Raw genomic sequence first — 19900 nt, 5'->3', positions numbered from 1 at the left:
TTTGAATAATGGTTCTGTGTAAATACAGTCAACTCTCGATACAACGACCTTTCACGGTTCCCGGAAAAAGGGTTGTTATTTCGAAGGGGTGTTATTGGAATTTGTACCAATTTTTAGCTTCAACGGAGCTCAAACGGATATGAAGATTCTTAGGAGACTGTAACACCATTTATCCTGCATAGTTATACAACCTGTTATGCACAGGATGCATGTCATGAGAAGGAAAATAGAACACGAAAACGTTTACAAAAAAAACCAGTAGCAGTCTGGTTGGAAAGGAAGGGAGGGGGAAACAGGTAGTTGAACGAGTTTTAAAGTACATCGCTGCACATGTTGAAGAAGAGAAGTCTTATCAGTAAAGTGCTAATTTTTGAAGCAAGCTGCAGAAGGGTGAAAAAGAAGGGTGGATCGAGCACTGCTTTACGCATTCCCATGCTGTCAATGAACACACGAGCAATGTTTCAGATGCAGAACTAGAATAAAAACCAGTGCGTGCCTTATACTGTATACGCATAAATACGGTATATATGTAGTACTCTTTGTCCCTGTGTATCAAATTTTACCTTTTTCAAACATTTTCACTAAGTGAGCGAACTTGGAGTCTGCAATTATTGCAGTTGCGACGAAAATCAAAAGCAAAATAATCGTCCAATAAGTCAGTCCAAGCGAATGGTGAGATGATACCTTTAATGGAGGCCATGGATGCATAATTCTTCCTACTTATATGTACATATATGTTTACCATGTCAAAAGTTGCATTAACAAAACAATACATTAATTATTGCTAGATAGTGAAACGGACAAAAAACACGAAATTTTATAAACACAAAACATCAATAAGTTTACTCACCGTTGGCAATATTCAGGCTTATTTTCATCAATTGTCAGTTTGTCCTTGATCAAATTCACTGATCCATCCCCCACACACCGATTCCCCCTCCCCACTACTTTCTGAAGAAGTCCATTATTGATGTCTGTTTCTTCTTAGATTGTTCTGCAAAGTCTTTCACTTTGTAAAAGTGGGACCACATATTTTCACTGGTGCCCCTGTGTTTCAGTATGCTTGCATACACATCCCTCACTTTGAGAATGTCTTTGATGGTGGGGACATCTTCAGGCTTTTCTTCAATGTCTTCCCCCCCCCCTCTTCATCTCTAGATTCTTGCTGCCCTCCGACTATATCAGCATAATCGAGGGTGCCTCAGACAGCAATGTCATTGTCTGCTGTTATGTACTGCTCGTACGTGCAGCCTGGAGCCAAACTCTGCCAAGTTTCTTCGTTGCGCAGGTTGGGCAGACTGGAACTCTGCATCCACTGGCGGCAGGCTGTCTGAGTCTTTGGCGGCAGCGGAAGGCACACCGACTGCAGGTTCTTCTTCGGCTGGTGGGACGAAGTGGGCGTGTCAGAAACAGTTTGTAATAACTTCAGGCCTCACAGCCCTCCAACTGGCAACGATTCCTCCAATGGCCCTGAACACGTCCCACTTCTTGACTTCCTGGCCCATGTCAAGTTTCCACACCATACCTTGCACAAGCATCTCACGGTACTTCACCTTCACTTTTTGGATTATCACCTGGTCCAGAGGCTGAAGCATGCTGGTGGTGTTCTTGGGTAGGAAAACCAGCTCGATGTTCCGGAGATTGTCGAGAGAAGGATGTGCAGGGCAATTGTCGACGAAGAGCACGACTTTCCTGTTTGCCGCACCCATCCTCGAGTCGAAGCCACCTCGTAAACACCCCCGAGGTCATCCATGCCTTCTTATTAAAGTCATAATCACAAGGCAGGATGTTGCCCTTGAAACCTCGGGGTTTCTTGAACTTTCCGATCACGAGGGGCTTCATTTTATCTCTGCCGTCCATGTTGCAGCACAGAAGGACGGTGAAACGCTCTTTACTCCTCTTCGCACCCTTGCACTTATCCCCTTTCATGGCAAGAGTGCGATCTGGCATCAGGTTGTAGAATATCCCCAGCTTGTCAGCATTGTACACATCTTGAAGCGGATAGCGGTCGAGGATGTTTTGTACCAACGGCAGCCACTCACTCACCGATTTCGGATCGACCGATGCACTTTCCCGAAGACTTTGTGGCTGGATATTCCGGGACGCACTTTGAAACGCTCTAGCCACCAACTTGAACATTTAAAGTTATCTATCCCCAACTTCATGGCAAAGTCGTCGGCGTTCTTCTGCATCATTTGCCCATTAATAGGTACGTTTTGAGCTCTATGCTGGCCAAACCACTCCAGCATAGCCTTTTCCAGGTTTGCATGCACCGTGCCTTTTAAATTTTTGGATTTAACATTGTGGCCTTCCTTCTGCACTGCGTTCACGATTTCATCTCTCATTTTGAGAATCGTGAAAAGTGTTGACTTCGGAATACCATGCTGCCGCGCAATCTCTGTCTTTGTCATTTTCTTTTCATCCACTTCCTGGATGATCTCGTACTTCTTTATAAGCATCAAGAATGTTCTCTTTCCACTCATTTTGCCGAAATCACAAATCCGTAATAAATAGCATGGGTCGTCAAAAATCGTTCACAAAATCAAATCCAAAAATACAAACAAATCGAAATATAATAAAGCGTAAGTCGTCAAAAAAGCCGTAATCAAAACCAAAAGAAATCCAAAATCGAAATCCAAAACACAATGCACAAATCCAAGATGTAATAGCACAAGCACAAAGAGAGGGTAGCGTATCCAAGAGCAAGCAAAATCACAATGGCAAAACAAGCCTGGCGCGTAAGTAGCGACTGTCGCTGCACTTGGGGGAGAGGATGACAGAGGTCAAGTGCTATTGGATATCACTCAAGTGTGGTGTGGTGGTGTCTATTTTTAGATCAGGCCCACTTGAGACCCGCAGAGCGCTCGTGAAGGGAATTGCAAAACAGTGAATAAAATGAGTTCAAGAAACGTATTTTTCTTCCGATTTCCTTGAATTTTTCAATTTTTATTTTTTATTTATTTATTTCTTCAAATTTTTCACGGTCCCAGGGTCTTAGAATCGAGAGTTGACTGTATAGAGATACTTACATTTTTGCTTTGTGAAATAGTATACTAAGACCGTATCTGTTAGTAGATAGAAATGCATCCTGAAGAAAAGGAGTAACAAATTTTGACCTGTTTTCTCTAGCATACTTCAACTATATGCAGTGGGTCACCAAAATGCAATTATATATTGTGAAATCTAAGATTAGATTAACTTCCTGTCATATTTACTAGTTTTTCTATTACAGGTACCTGACAGTTTTTAATTACAAATCAAAACAAAACTCTTTGATGCAACAAAGTCAATTTAATACATGTTGCTCTACATCTCAAAGCACGAGTGGCAGTTTCATGCAGTTTCTTGACGAAGACAAGGACAGAAACAGCTTGTTTTGTAATGTTTCCACTTTTCACAATTATAGTTACAATTACAATTGAAATAAGCACGTACCTTGTCGCAAGGATGCTGGAAAAGGTATCCTCCCAAATACAAATATTTCTGGTACCTTATTTCTGACATCTAATCTGAGATTAGACATCGCTTCTTTATCATCAGTTGACAGAAAGGGAAGACAGCATCCCGGCGCATAAAGCAAACCGAAAGCATAAAATGATATTTAAAAGTAATAATAATGATGATCACTAACCTCCTGTGTTATAGGAGATGTTGAAAATGACCTCCTTCAACAGCAATACAACACGTTTGTTAGGTTCAAGAGATCCTGTCTCGTTATTGCCTGACCACTTTTCTGCAAGAGTTCGTTTTCACGTAATTATCGTACATAAAAACTCTTTGTTCAAGACTATATTTGTTTAGCGGAATAACTAATGAATGAATAACAATTAACACACAATAAATCACTAGCACTGAATAGCACATCAACTCAATAACACAGTATAAGCAACACGCGTACTGATAAACGCAAACAGAAGTGAACATGAGTGTAGACTCACTACATCTGGTAGCCGACAGTGGTGCTACCATTTTCCGGCAATGTCCCTACAGACGTAGTCAAAATCTCTCCTTACAACTGACCAAATGTCCCTACGCCAAGTAAAGCGACTAAAAAAAACAACACCGTATGAGCATGTAAAAAAAAGATGAAATATACACATTTACTTACCAAATCTTTCTGCTAGGTGCTTCCACAATTAATGAAGGAGCGAATTTACAATACAGGACCCCTCCCCGATTTTTGTAATATTTCGCATACTCACTAACTGAGGCCTCCTAATCACGAATTTGAAGTTAAAATTTGGGGGTCACCTGTAGAAATTGCAAAATAAGTGAAATTGAGTGGTCCACGATCGGCAGGATTGCTCATTATTTACCTGAAGATTTTGTGTTTCCATTACTTAAAAAACAAAATATACATTCCTGATATTACTACGACCCCAAATTTTAACTATGTTTGAATATCCTAACCTAACCTAACCTTACCGTGAATGGTTCGTGGGGCTATCCATCAATGGTTTGTGGGGCTACCCGTGCATGGTTTTTCAACCCCAAATTTTAAGTATGTTTGCCTTGCCTAACCTAACTAACTTAACCTAACCTTACCGAGAATGGTCAGTGAAGCTATCCGTGAATGGTTTTGCGCTAATTGTGATTACGAACCAATAAAAAAATCTTATTTTCATAGCACTTTAACGGCAAACGTTCATCATCGAAGACTCCATTTTCGTATCCTGCAATTTTACGATCGATGCACTGTTGCCAAACTTACCTGTAATCAAATCAGTCCACATTCCACATGTTCTTCTACATCGTGATTGTCACTGTTACATGTAAGCACCTTCTTTGCGCAATATACCGAAATCCATAAGTTGATTAATTATCCCACGGCAATCTTCCTGCACACTCCACCTAAAAATCTGTACAACATTAACAACTTTTTTACAGTTCTCTTCTGACATTCTTACACGATCCATGCTCTCCAAGTATGAAATTAACAGTGTGGCAATGCTGTAGACAGCGTAACTAATTGTGAACGTCAATTGTTCATATCAACAAATATGGCAACCATACTTTTTAAACGGAGAACCATTGCAAGAATTGAAAAGCTTATTTTACAACTTCTACACGTTAATGAACAATTTTTTCACCTCACCCCAACATGTTAACTTGAGATAAATCATCACGACTAATTATTTCATGAGTATAAGACATAAAAAAAAAGTAAAGTAAAGTGTTCCCCTGTGCATAGCACCACGCCATGGAGGCGTATAGGGGGTGTGGGGGTAACGCCCCACACTTTCTTGATCCGGTCGTAAGTGGGGGTGATGTGATCAACATCACGCCCCTGACCTCCTTTACCCCCCAGGGTTTCCCCCAGGTACCCATGTTATTTGACGCTGGGTGGGCGCCGGGGCCGCTTCCACCGTTAGAAAAGTTCCCGGATTTGAACCGGCCGGGGATCGAACCCGGGACCTTGCGCATGGTAGTCAGATGCGTTACCGACTGAGCCACCGTGGCCACCTTATACCACCAGTATAAGACATAGCATAGAAATTACAGAATGGTCCGGTATTGTAAATTCTTGCCTTAATGAATAATAGGGGTGTGCGGGACAGAATTTTTTGGCTCGGGACGGGAAAGGGATGGAAATTTTTTAAATCCCGACATTCGGGAGGGGAAAAATTTGCAATTTCCCAACATTTTCGGGATGGGAAATGTTCGAAATTTCCCGAAGCTCTGGAAATCTCGAATTCTACAAGTCATTTTCACTTTAAGTGATTGTTTTTGCATTTCTAAAATAAAAACTTACAATTTCCGATAAGTTCCAGAAACTTACAATGCAGAAAACGTCAAGAATTAACGACTTTTTAAAGTGACCATTCGGTATTTCCCGACTGCTCGGGATCTCGAAAAGTCAGGAAGTCATTTCCCGAAGTCGGGATCGGGATGCAATTTGCCGGGACCTGTTGCATGAAGGGCAGCCGAGCAGCTGACACTCTCGGTAAACGACTGAAATAACCTCCCTATATATATGTTGTTTCTTTATCTCTGTTGTTTTTAATATGACAAGAAATATTATCCTCCCAAACATGTACTGTTTTTTTTAAACATGTGTAAATGCTTATAACAACTGTAAACTAGAAGAAGAATTGTACAATGTAAGCAATACACATACAAGAAGAAATGTACTTAGGCATCAGTGTGCAAATAGACTAATTAGTTTCATGGTGTGTTTGATATATTGTGTAAAAGTAAAGTATCAGGTTTTTTATCATCCTAGACATATGTTGATTTCCTTTAAAGTTTATATTTGTATTCAGGGTGGCTACTCACCGGGAATTCCTTGAATTCTGGGAATTATGCGTGAATTATTGGCTCCGGGAATTCTACGTGAATTTTTCTCTGTAGAATGAGACATGAAAAATTGCAACTTCATTAATCCATATCCCATTGAATTTATACATATTTATAAATGTCCTGAGGCAATTTTTTTACAGTTTAGCTTTTATTTTTATTGAGGAATGAAAATAAAGATGCATGGAAAATAAAACAAATTCTCCCAGTCCATTTACTTTTTTAGTGTCCTTTGCAGAACAATCTATCTGACAAATGGAAGATTATTGCAAGATAAGATATCTTGAAGTTAATTAGGTAATTTTGAGTTTAAAATTCTTGTACAATTAAAAAAAATTCGTACATTAGTACAGTGAAACCCCGATTTTACATTCCCTGATTTTACATGGGTGGGGCAATAATAAATAAGGTTGAAATGGAGAAAACATCTGCTTGTACCCTTGAATTGTGGAAAAGTTCATCTTGAAAACTGGGAACTATACTTGAATTTTATCATGGTTACAGAGTGGCCACCCTGGTATTGACATTCTTTTTGTTATTCCATGTAGCATACTATTGACTTTATTTAATGTATTTCACCGTGAACTATTTGAATTGAATTTGATCAACTATCCTGGCATAGAGTTTTCAGCACACTCCTAAATAAGCCATTGAGCCACAGAAAATATGGACATTTTTAAAACTTCAGTTGACAGCTGCGAATGTGAATGTTGCATGATAGTCATATACCCATGCATGCCCCCTAGTGATGCTTATTTCATAAGTGGAAAATAAGCCTAGTTCACTGTATTTAAATTTTCACCTGTAACAATGGTACTTGAATTAGAAGGAACATTAATGTTTACTTTTGTTCTTGTGCATGCACCCATTGTATAGGATTGAGGTAAGCTTGTGGTCTGTTTTGAATTTTTTTGTGTGTGTTATGCTGTTATTTCTTACAATAGTTCATTATTATTTTTTGAAGTGATAGAGCATTGAATATTATGAAGCAAAAGTGGCTTAAAAGCCACAAATCTGTGGCTCATCAGGCTTCATAAATTATCAGCATTTCAGGGAACTAAGTGTTTAATACTTTTAGTGATATTTGAATATTTTCCTTATGTCTTGGAATATCTCAGTTCATTTATAGTACCTTCCCCTGTGCTCATTAATTTTTGTAGAGTATTGTTGCATTTTCCCCTGTAAGAAGATTTTTGTTTCATGCATGCATGTTCTGTTCCCGCAAACACTGCCACAACTAGTGAGAATTCTGTCAAGCACATGAACACATAGTCACTTTATCATGGCAGCAGTGAAGAATTGTCTTAAATTATTATTTTGGAAAATTGTCTGAAATTCTTGGAAGTAGTATGCTAAGGCTTGCAATTATTTTTTTCATTTCTCTTTGTCAAAGTGGGTTCTTCTAATAGCATGGTGGCTAACACTGCTGTAATGAAGGAGTTCGGTATTCAACTTCTGGTGGAGGCACAGTGTGCAGTGGTTCGAATTGCACTTTAAACAGTAGGTCCAGTCTATCTGAGCATAAGTGTTTGTCTTCTGCCAAAGTGTCATTAACTTTTTTACCAGAATTTGTTTGAAATATCCTTCACACGTACAGACTTCACAATCGTTTATTCAAATGCACACACTTAAATTGTGATAAGATAAAATTTCAATCAATTTCATACAATAGTATAATACTACTTAACCACTACTTTCAAAAAAAATATTTCCACCTTCTGCTGATGATTTAGCTAGTGACATAACTAGGGCAGTATAAAAGTTAGGAGTTTAAAGTCCTGTGCCGGAATAGATTGTGCTGCATATATGCAAATACAAAGTTTACCTAGTTTTTATATTTACTTTTAAGCAGGGCTAAGCCGATACTTTTGCTGATACTCACTGATTGCACATGATAGTGATTAACATTAATATGTTAGTATCCCACTCCAATTATGTGCATCAATTTACAAGAATTGCTTTAAAATTCAAGAGTTACATGAGAATATTAAAATGACTGTTATTTGATCACCAAATCCAGTTTTTCACATAAAACAATGCAAACTGTAAAATTGTTGCATTACATTTTTGTGAACCTTTCAAAATACTCAAACTCTGGAAATGCTATCAGTGAATGAATTCTAACTGATACATTCTGATATCGACACCACTGGTATTAGTTGATACTGATACATTGCCGGCCTCCCCGATGGTGCAGTGGTAGCATCGTCACCTTGTAATCAAGGGGTCCCGGGTTCGATACCCGGTGGAGGCACAAGTGGTTCGGATCCCACTTTAAACTGTAGGTCCTGTCCCGATTAGCCTTACTGTGCATAAAGTGGACTTAAAACAGCAACTCAAACATTGATACATTGCCATCAGTGTTGGATCAGCTCTACTTGTAACTACACAATGTTGGTAATAAGATTTACGCCTTCTTATTAGAGAGATGCAACTTGCGGGAATGGTTTGGAAAGTGGTTAAATTTATTCATATAACCATGTAACTAAAATCACAAAGATAATATATTTATAAGTTACCTGCAGTACATTAGTGAGGGGAACACCACATATAACATGGTGTCACTTTCTTGTGTAAGTTTGAACATTAGGGTGGCAAAAAGTTAGAACTTTTATATTTGTAAATGCAGTGATCGGAAGTAGCGCGCTACTTGTAGCGTCGCTACTGTAGCTAGCTACAAAATTTGTAGCTGTAGCTGTAGCGACGGTACATTTTGAAAAGTGTAGTTGTAGCGGTAGCGAAGCTACAAAATTTCTGTAGTTGTAGCGAAAATTTCGCTACAGCTACATTATTTCTCTGCATTTTGAGGTAAATTTTGAATGTGGCAATAGCGTAAAAAAAATTGACAATAACACTAACTTTTGCAGGAGGTTAATAAAGACAGCCTTTTACATGGAAATATGTATAATCTAGATTATAAATATCTCAATATCGCGCATTATAGATATTTGCGTAATTCATTAATATCTGAATATTTCTTATATCCAGATAACTAATAGACATATATAAATTTAAGCTCCTATCACACGGAACTGGATTTCTAGTAGGAACACTCTAGTTGACGCTGGACTGGCTACCCATTTGCTAGTTTTCGCCTCACACGGTACTTGTTATACCGTACTTGTCGATAGTCTTTCATTTCCATAATGGCGGCCACGCGAGAAGTAAACAACGTATCACTTCACATTTTTAAAATACGATAACTATTCAACCGAGAGGAATATCACTTCGTATTAAATGGTTTTAGGTAGAGAAAAATGGCGCTGATAAAATACATACTTTACAACGTTTACTATACACGTATGGAAGAATATTTTAGCTTTTTCAATTGTAAACATGCCTTTCGTGCTGTATGCACTCGGAAACCACAGACAAAAAAAGGCTACTTTGCAAACTCACAGATTATCTTCACATGGCCAAACTTTGCTCTGATTGGCTGTTCCACAGAATCTAGTCGAAGAAGTTAGTAGCAATTAGAACATGTCCTATTCCTCAAAACCAGTCAAGCAATCAGCCAGGCGGCCATAATTTCTACCTAGAAAGTCAGTTCATCGCCAACTAGGGCATTCGAACTAGAAATCCAGTTCCGTGTGATAGGGGCTTTATTCAGGCTAACAGCTACGTTTTTTTGAGTTGCGTCACTATTTTGGGTAGAGACATGTGTCTCTTGCTGCACTGCTGGAAAAAATGCCTCGTTTATGTCACACCCGGAACAAATCCTGTGGATATCCATGGTGTAAGAGACAGCAAAATATCAATAATTACTATGTAAAACACAACTTGCAGTGCAAAAACGAGCGATCCATTTTCCAGTACACTGACAAAGCATTAGTGCCAACAATCAATGGCTCAGTACGTTAATAGCATTGATCATTGTCAGTATATATGATGTCAGCAGCAAGAAATTATTGTTACAAGAACGATAGACATACACTTTCTGGAATTACATTTATTTTCGTGATAATATTTGTTCACAAATTTTAAAATTACAATATGTTTAGAACACTCGGGTTTACACGCCAGTGTCAGTTTCCTCAATACATTTTATCATGTTGTAAAGACTACATACGAGTTATTGAATTTTTTGCAGAAACGACAATTTTCTTTAGTTAATATACATAGTTTTCAAATTTATGTATTTTTCCTACTTTTGCGTCGCTTTTCTCTTAACTTTTGCTAATCATGGCAATGAGGATTAATGGTTTATTTAGTTATTATCTTATCTATAGTCACTTTCTGCCACTTTCGGCTAATTGTGAGAATGAGGAAGAATGAAGAATGACGATGAGCAGTGTGGGGAGTGGAGGAGCAGGAGGATCCCATCCTCCCAACTAGGAGTCTTTCCTAGTATTTATTTTGAGTCCACTTTATGCATAGATAAGCTGATCGAGACTGGATCAAACCTGGGGCCATTGGATTACAAGGCGACACAATTTCCACTGTGTCTTCAGGGAAGCAATCCAAACATGAAAACTTACGTAAATCATCGCTCCACCTGTTTCACATCTATAACCTACCATAAGAACCATACACCAGCTATCCCCAAGGTTTGGGGAAATCCCCCCCCCCCCAACTAACATTCCATTTAAGTGCTAAGTAGATATAATTGACAAATATCACATTTTTATCTTATTCCCATTTTGCACAACACGTTATAGTTAATTTCGATACATATGATAATAAGTAGTCAGCCACATAAATATTTTTGATATGACAATGAGAACAACATGCACACGTGTAAGACCCCATTTTCATTAATATTCCATGAGAGCAGCAGGGATATTTAATAAGAAAAATTATCATTATAAAGCATAGATTACCTTTCAATATGTTATAAAGCATAGTGTACACCCCAGTTTACACCCCAATGAATGTTCAGAATGCTCCCTTCATATCAGTCTATTAAATAATGAAATATTTGTTTTCAAGAAAAATATGTTGATATGTGAATATAGATACGTAATCCTACCAAATTTTATTTGTGTATAGTTGTATTCATTAATTTGGGTAACACCCTAATTGCAATATTCATATATCAAATTAGAATTGATATGCATCTTGAATAGGTACGTTATTCTCTAACATTATAGTAAAATAAGTAACTGAAGTAACACTGCTATCAAAATTATCGAATGACGGGAATCATGATAATAAATAACAGAATCTATTTTCCAGTAAGTACAACTATCATACTAGGGGCTTCTTTTGAATATCCATGTGGTTGTTTTTAATTTTTTTATGCAGAAGTAGCGAAAAAAAGTAGCGAAGTAGCGAGTAGCGAACAGGAGTAGCGTATCGAGCTACTTTTTAGTAAATGTAGCTGTAGCGAAGCTACATTTTGGAAGAGTAGCTGTTGCGAAGCTACTGTGTAAATGTATATTTGAAGGCAATATATTGCGGATGTGTTAGTGCATAAGTCATGGCAACTATTTTTTTTTTTGTCGAGAATGCAGGACCTCCACGAAAAACTCAAATATACAAATAGTATGGGGCTGGCTGTGTATTGGGATGTGGAATGTGTGAACAATGCAGATCATGTATACCAGGTGTAGGATAAGGAAGAAAGCAAAACATAATTGAAGGTAGCATCGTGCTACATATGTTTACAAGTCTGAAAGTATACAGTAGCATTACAAGAACAAAAGAGGCACATACTACGGTAGGATGCTATTCCCTCAGTCTCCCCGCTCCCTGTGGCATTCAATGGCATTTCTGTCCCGAAGAGGATATTTTTATACACAAATGCTGTTCACGCCATAGAACGGTGGTTGACTCAACAAAGAATTACCACTGCCCTCTGTACGACAACTGTTCATCATACTGCCATCTAGTGATGTGTCCACATTTTATGGGTGCCATGTTCCCCGGGACATACAATCATATTATGGTACCACCGTTTAACTTTGAGAAAAAATATAGTTGCCATGACTTATGCCCCAGCCCTCGTATATCTTTGGTTGTACCAATCTAATATATCAGCATCATCTGATAGCACTGGTATATTAGTATCAGGAATTATTGGTTGGAATTAATCACTGATACTAGCCGATACTTTCCACAGTTCTAGTGTCTCATGGAGTCAAAGTATCCTGAGTATTATCCAAAATGGATAATTTTATTTCTCTTGCAACAAAATTATGGGAGAAAATTTATTTTGTGATAAATTGATTATCCTGCGAAATTATGAATATTTTGAAGCCAAACTGTCGTAGACTGCTATGATATACTTTTGAATAGAAAACATATGTTGAAATTTATCAATATTGTTAACTACTTGATGAGCTTGTAGGACTTCAAACTGATGCCCATACCACGGCCGATACTCTTAGTGATTTTCACATATACCAATACTGATGCTTGAAAATTGTATTAATTAAATGTTGTTCAAAATATTGATTAACATTAGTTTGCAAGTATTCCACTCCAATTATATGCATAAATTTGTCAAGTTTGTTTACACTGAAAGAAACAAAAATTACATCAGAATATTAAAATACATATTATGCGATTGTGAAATCCAATTTTGTGTAAAAATAACTGGTACAAAGTAAAAGAAGACTTCTAATTTTGCTTAATTTCCAGGATAATTAGGCTCTGGGAAAGTGTAGCACAGTATTTTTGCGCATCCCGTGAAAGACCACGATACCAGAAAAGTATCGGTAAATAAATTCCAGCTGTTACTTTCTAATACCAACACCATCAGTATCGGCTCAGCCCTAACTGTAAATATTATCAAAATATGCCTTTTCTGTTGACCTGTACATATTCATATGGTTGTGCTTTGTGTAGATGTTGCGAGAAGAATTGAGACGTGCAGAAGGAGAATTGGAGGATAGGTGCTGGGCACCACCCTTTGGACTGCAGCATTGGCTCCAACTTACTCATGAGATTGAGAACAAGGGCTACATAAAGAAGAAGTCGTCGGCCGAGAAGCAGCTCCAACAAGCACGTGAGGCTGTAAGTATAATTAACACACATTTCTCCTGTATTTTAGTTTTCGTGATATTCAAATATGATAATACTGTTGTTATGTGTATGGGTTTTAGACAATATACAGGCATCAATTTCAATGACCGTAAGTGTAAAACTGCAAACCATAAATCAGTTGAAGTACAAACAAAACCGATATAATATTTTTCTGGTAATATAAGCTAAAATAGTAATAAGTATGAAAATATGAATAACGAATTAAATTAACATAATTATTTTTATTTTTAAGTAAGTGACAGTTGCTAATTGTTAGCCACATCCATCCTTGACATGATGGAAAAACACAAAGGGTAAAGTAGCATGCTGTGATGTTAGTTTTCTTTTCTTCTTTTCTTTTTTTGTAACAGAAGGATATGAAATGAACTGCAAAATAAATTGCTTAAATTCAGATCAATACTTGATGATACTGATCTGTCAGTGTAGGTATCATCTCAACCGTAATTTGTGATATTGCTATAGTGACAAGGATATTAGATTTCTCAATTTATATGTTAAATTAACCTTTAGAATTTTTAAAATTCTTTTATGATATACATTTTTGATGATATTTGGAGATAAAATAATTTGCTGATTTAACTAAAAATATTAGCACTTTTCTAAAAACAGTGAAAATTTTATTGTTTCTATTTTTTCTTTAATTAAACAGTGTGAGAAACTAAGGAAGAAAAGATCCAGCCTAGTAGGTGCATTTGTTTCAACCCACGGAAAATCTATTGATGATGTTGACAAAAGTATTGTAGAAGCAAGGTAAGGTTGCATTAGTTGTAGTTGCTTGTTAGACTTGGATATTGCAAACTTTTAGTTAAATTTGTATAATTTGTGGGGCTTTCTAAAGCTTTTTTTTTTTGCATCAAATCTAAAAAGATACTCCTGTAAGACGTGCAACTTGCCCATTCATTCATAGCTAAGAGTATAAAGTCTGGTTCAAAATTTGTCTTCGATCTTCTTTTTTTCTGATGTGAGTAAACAGTTGACACCTATTTGTTGGTGAATTTTAGTTGAGTAGCCTACAGCATTCCATAATGCATGGATTTATATGTAACATTCCAGCTTTTTTTAAAATTAACTCTTACATTTTCAGTATCTCTGTAGCTTCATCCAAGTCACCCTATCAAATGCTTTCTCCATATCCACAAATACTATAACTATGTCTCTTCCTTTCTGTAGTTATCTTCTGCCAATTGTCCGCAATAATTCAGTTGCATCTCCTGTACCTTTTTCCTTCCTGAAACCAAACTGTTCTTCTAACTCTCCGTCAAACTTAACACATAGGATATTTAGGCTCTGATAAAGTGTCATGGGATGTTTTTGCACACTCAGCAAAAAGTACTTATTGTACCTACTTTGCTATTTCCAGGACATCCCTAAACGAGGTTACTCAGGAGCTTCAAGAACGTGTGCATAGGTGGAAGCAAATAGAGCTGCTGTGTGGGTTTAACATAATAAACAACAACGGACTGCAATTCCTAGAAGGTTTACTTTATAGAGGAAGCAATGGCAGAGGAACCAGTGTACGAGGAAGTGAGTTTTCCTATGTCTACTTATTAATACACACTACTAGTGAGATTCTACCTGATGGTATTATAAGCATGTGTCCGTACTAGGTTTATGATAGTAGGCCATGAAAATGAAAAGTTGAGAGAAATTATCTTTAAATGCACACACATGAACATTTTCTCAGGCCAAACAATGCTTTTAAAATAATAAATAGGGACAGACCGACAGGAAATTTTTGTCAATACCTATAAAGTGCCAATGTCCCACACTGTGGCCTTGCTGTCTAAGCCGTCATGCTTTGGGCTCCAGGTAAGGAATGTGCACAGTCTCCTGGGGAATTAATTTTGTTGTGAAATAGAAACTATATTTAGACATTTATTTTACAAAACTAGGACACACATATCCATAAAAATAATAACAAAATGTCAGAATTTTTGCACTGAATTACCAGCTATTTATAGATATATAATGGATCTCTGCGAGACACAGATACAACAAGCAACATGTGTAGCTTTCCTTGTCACTCCAGTACGAAAGGTTGCATTTATTTCGGAAGGTTTGTTTCAAAGTGACAAGTGTCACTTGTTACTTTAGTCTGAAAGCTCCCTTATGTGATACTGTCTGAGAGAATGTGCAATGTTGCGCTAATTGACTTGTTTCTATGGTCACACATCACTAAGCTCATGAATTAGAGCACATTGGTACACATCGAAAACAAAAATGGCAAATCTGTAGTTGTACACTTGTTGAGAACCTTCTTTTCAAAAAGTTATTAAGCAAGAAATGTAAAATGAGAATGCACCATGTTTCAGTAAATGAAGAATGCTGTAGCACATTAATCTACTGGAGTAAAATACTTACTAATGATGGAAATAATCTATTGCAGTATGTTAAAGAGGATAAATTACAATATATATCTTATTTGAGGCAGAGATGTTTAGGTGCATTGTCCATGAAAAAAAATGAAAATCCAAGGTTCTTGCTGTATGTATAAATATTGAAAACAATTCTGTTTACATTAAATTCCAACTGCAGAAAAATTTGTACCCAAATTTCGTAGTTTGTATTGATTCATTTTTTTTGCCAGGTCGACTGAGTGGCAGCCAAGATGATTTGGACGATGATACCTCGTCGTTGTACACCCCGTCAACAGGTAAGACTGCTCTAGAGGAGAGCTCGCAAGAACACTTGGATTAATTGTAGTCATGCTACCGTGTTCAACCATTCTAGGATTGTTGTGTTGTAGTGACTTACAATCGAACCAGATTTAACAACAAGCGCCATTCCAAATGTCAACCTATCAAGAATATAAAAAAAAGTACATGATAAAGAGACAGAACATTATATAGCCATCTCTATAAGGATGTGCATTGAAACCAATAGTGTTTGCAGTATTATTGTGCAAACGTTTAATGAAAAATAATAATGGATGCATGCCCAATAGTAACATGATAGCATAATGATAACATCTATAACACCAGAAGTGGTTTGTGAAGATTTAACAATTGCTTTCCATCTTACACAAACTACATAATCAATTTTTACTTAACATAGTATGAATTGATGAGTAGTAAATTTTTAGATGTAAATATTTGTGCAAGAAGAGCATTGCACTAGTGCCGTAGATAATTAATAAGCTTGTATTGTTGAAAACAAATTTTTGAGATTTTATTTTGGTATCGTGGTTGCTTCTCCCTCAACTGTAGGATGCAGTATTGTGACGGCTACTGTACTTGATCTAGTTTCAGTTATGTAGCTGTATTTTGTTGTATTTTGTGTCTGTGCACATCAGAGTTTTCGGATTCTGGTTGCTTAAGTAGAAATATCTAGTCTTGTTTTTATTTACCTACAAAAATGTTACCATTAGAGAGAGTGAGGCAGCTGTGTACCATTTTAAATTGTGAATTATAGTTTTCTTTCCTTCATTGCACACACTTTTATTTTAGTCTCCTATAATGGAATTGCCTTTTATGCATGCACACCTTGTTTGTTTCTTTACTCAAGAGGCATGTCAATAATATGTCTACATCCATGTTTGTTTTGGCACTGTAAGTATTTGTGGGGTTGTGCATGATATTTTTGTAGTAGCACTGTAGTTATTTATCTTTAATTTCTGCATAACACGTTATTATTAATGTTTCATCTTATTCTGCTTGAAGTTAGACTTTGCCATGGCTCTGTGTTGTAAACCATTTTAGATCTCTTGATATTTTGAGAGAGAAATGGGTGGAAGTAAGTTAAGATGTTTGTTTTTGAGTAAGAGCGATATGTTTCACAGATTTTGGTGTTTGAAATGGGACTGGAGATTGTATGTCGTTGTTTCCAAGTTGAAGTTACAATACATGCACAGTTGGTAACTTTTTATTCTCTTATTTTTTTTTTTAAAAGCAAGCCACCATTTTATAGGTAAACATATTCCCACACAATTGAGAAATATCAAATTCTCATCGAAAGGTTTCTTCTGTGAGAATGTTTGCCAAGTCCAGGGGTTCAGCACCATTGCTACCTCTGGTTTAGGGATAGCCAAATGCAGATAAAATTTTATCTCAATATCGGTTAGTTTTCTTTTCAGATTTCAAATATCCAGGTATTGGATTTTCTGATATGCAAATATTCCAGATATCCGAATTACCCAATTCATCGAGATATCTGAATATTTGGATAATATGGATAGTTTATACATTTTATGAACACACTGCATATTCTTTATTTCTCATGCCCATATGTCTACTATCATAAGCATGTGCAGACCCTCTGATTAGGGGGGGGGGGGCAAAAGTTTTGAAAGTTCAATCGGGGAAGAAAAACCCCATAACAAACCAACAGGAAAAATGATATAAATGGTATCTGAAATGTGCACGCTCCTTTTCCTCCAAACTGTCATAACAGCTACTGTCTGAAGCACTCAGTTGTGCTTTATCATCTCTGGTAATTTACAATGCATTACAGAAAACAAATTTCAAGCAAAGCAAACAAGAAAATTTTTCGACCCAAATTTTTGCAAATAGAAAACATAATTAATTTCATAGGCCGCAAAAATTTCCACGGGTGGTCATGGCATTCTCTTTTACAATTGTTCTCATTCAGATTGTTTGGCACCCAGGGACAACTCCTGCCGCCCCCCTAGCTATGGCTATGAAGCTATGAAGTTGACAAGACTGTAAGAAGAGCAGACATTGTGAGCAAGAAAATTTTACGAACTGTATTTTTATTTGTATAAAATTTGAAGTCGAGGGGGCAATTGCCCCTCTGTGCTCCCTTAGTTGCTTTGAACTTTCATGGGCTTGAAAATATCATTTTCTCCTATAATATCGTTTAATAACAGCGATAAGATTCCTCTACACTAAATTTCTAGGTGAAAGTATAATAATGTAGAGGCATGGAACATCTTGAAGGAGGGGAGACAAGGATGACCACACCTCCCCCTTCGAAAACTAATATCAACCTAAAAGTATATATTTCACACATATAATTTGATTTCAGTCATAGTAATTTACATTATTATGTAGTGGGTGGGTGCAGGAATGCGATAATTTCAAATTCAAGTGATGTTTTTTGAGGGGCAGCACTATTATCGGGGTAATATGCCCCATGGAAAAATATCGTGTTTGACCCTTAGTGGAAAAAAATCTGAGAACGTCCAATTGCCCCCCCCCCCCCCCCTTCCTGCGCATGCCTACTATATGAATTCTCAGTTTACTTTTTTTTTAAACCATATCCCTGCATCACTCAGTTCAGTATAAATGAACAAAGTTTTCCATTGTACCAAAAAGAAAAGTAAATAAGGTAAATGATTTTAGTGTACCATTGAAAATGTAACCTTAGTTTGGTTACTGGTGACGTGGAGGAAAAAATGATGAAGGAACATACGTTCTTCATCACTTGACCTGACAACCATCTTGTCACCCCTCCCCCACACCTCTTCCTCTCTCAGTATGCCAGAGGGACTGGACAGATCAGCGTGGTTTGTGTGTCCGAGGGAGCAATCATAGGATTTTACATCGAAGCATGCAAACAGGAAAGTTAGTTTATGTGGGTTTTTCACTTTTGTTTATTTTTCAGTGCAAGTAATTTTTGCAAGAATATTCTTGCACCTTTATTTGGTAATTATTTTCCTTAATTGCAGAAACTATTCTTACCAAAATAACTTAGTGAACGTGAAAAGCAAATAGCAATCTGGTTATCCAGAATATCTGAATATCTGGATTATTCATATATCTGTATTATGCCGATAATTGCATCCAAAATCTGTATGGGATAATTTGAAATATGGATATATATATCATCCAGACTTTGTGACCGTCCCTACCCTGGATATGAAAGATTAAAATCCGATAAGTGCCTTTGTTAATCATCATTCTTTCTAGACACGTGGGCTATGAACATCCTATTCTTCTGCAACATGCCATTGAATTCCAAATATCCTGAACTGGCCTGATTTAAAGACTGGATGCTATGAGGATTAGGTGTGGAAATGAGGTTCAATTAGTCTCTCAAGTTTAGACCAATTTCCTCAAAGAGTTTGTGAAGAAAATTCGAACTCGTCTATGAAGCCGACTGTGGGTTTCAACACATCTTCCACAATATAGATACCCTGTGTATTTTGTCACTTTTAGGCATATGGTTACTTCCTTATGTCTTGGACAAAGTCTTCCAGCTGACACATACACATACATGCACATTTGTCTCTCTACTCATCCTAATTCTGAGGAAACTCATACTTTTAGGTGTTTGTTTATTGTTGGCTTTGATGATTCATTACAGTACATAATTTACAGTGCAATTTTTACTCTTTATGTATGTACATTATAAAACTTCTAATTTAGACCGAGCTGATACAGATTCCTAATGGGTATCAGTTAATAACAGTGTTGGGATCACAAGAATCAGTTTGAATTGAATCACTGCTATTTTTGGAAATTCTGTAGAAAATACTCTGGATAGTGCGTAAGTCAATTTGTGAATATTATTTGAATAATACGCTGCTCAAGTTGTAATCTAGTCCAGCAGGTATGACTTCTATGAGTGATTTAATGATGCAGTGATTAAGAAGTGGCATCAGTTACGTGTTTAAGATGATATTGGCTCAACACAATTAGAATATTACTGTAAATTT

At 36.9% G+C, this 19900-nt stretch overlaps 1 protein-coding gene across 2 annotated transcripts in view; it reads left to right on the top strand.

The window, feature by feature from the left end:
* The window catches only part of Stim (stromal interaction molecule), a 102312-nt gene that overhangs the window by 40214 nt on the left and 42198 nt on the right, over nt 1–19900 (top strand). For both annotated transcript variants that reach the window (XM_083136013.1, XM_083136004.1), the window contains exons 8-11: nt 13087–13254; nt 13934–14034; nt 14645–14808; nt 15872–15937. In XM_083136013.1, coding sequence (XP_082992139.1) covers nt 13087–13254; nt 13934–14034; nt 14645–14808; nt 15872–15937 — 499 coding nt within the window. The remainder of the gene's footprint in view (nt 1–13086; nt 13255–13933; nt 14035–14644; nt 14809–15871; nt 15938–19900) is intronic.

The sequence above is a fragment of the Lepisma saccharinum genome, chromosome 1, assembly GCF_977018435.1.
Source record: "Lepisma saccharinum chromosome 1, izLepSacc3.1, whole genome shotgun sequence".
NCBI lineage: Eukaryota > Metazoa > Arthropoda > Insecta > Zygentoma > Lepismatidae > Lepisma > Lepisma saccharinum.
The sequence above is the reverse complement of the archived record's forward strand: the minus strand, read 5'-3'. Positions and strand labels throughout refer to the sequence as shown.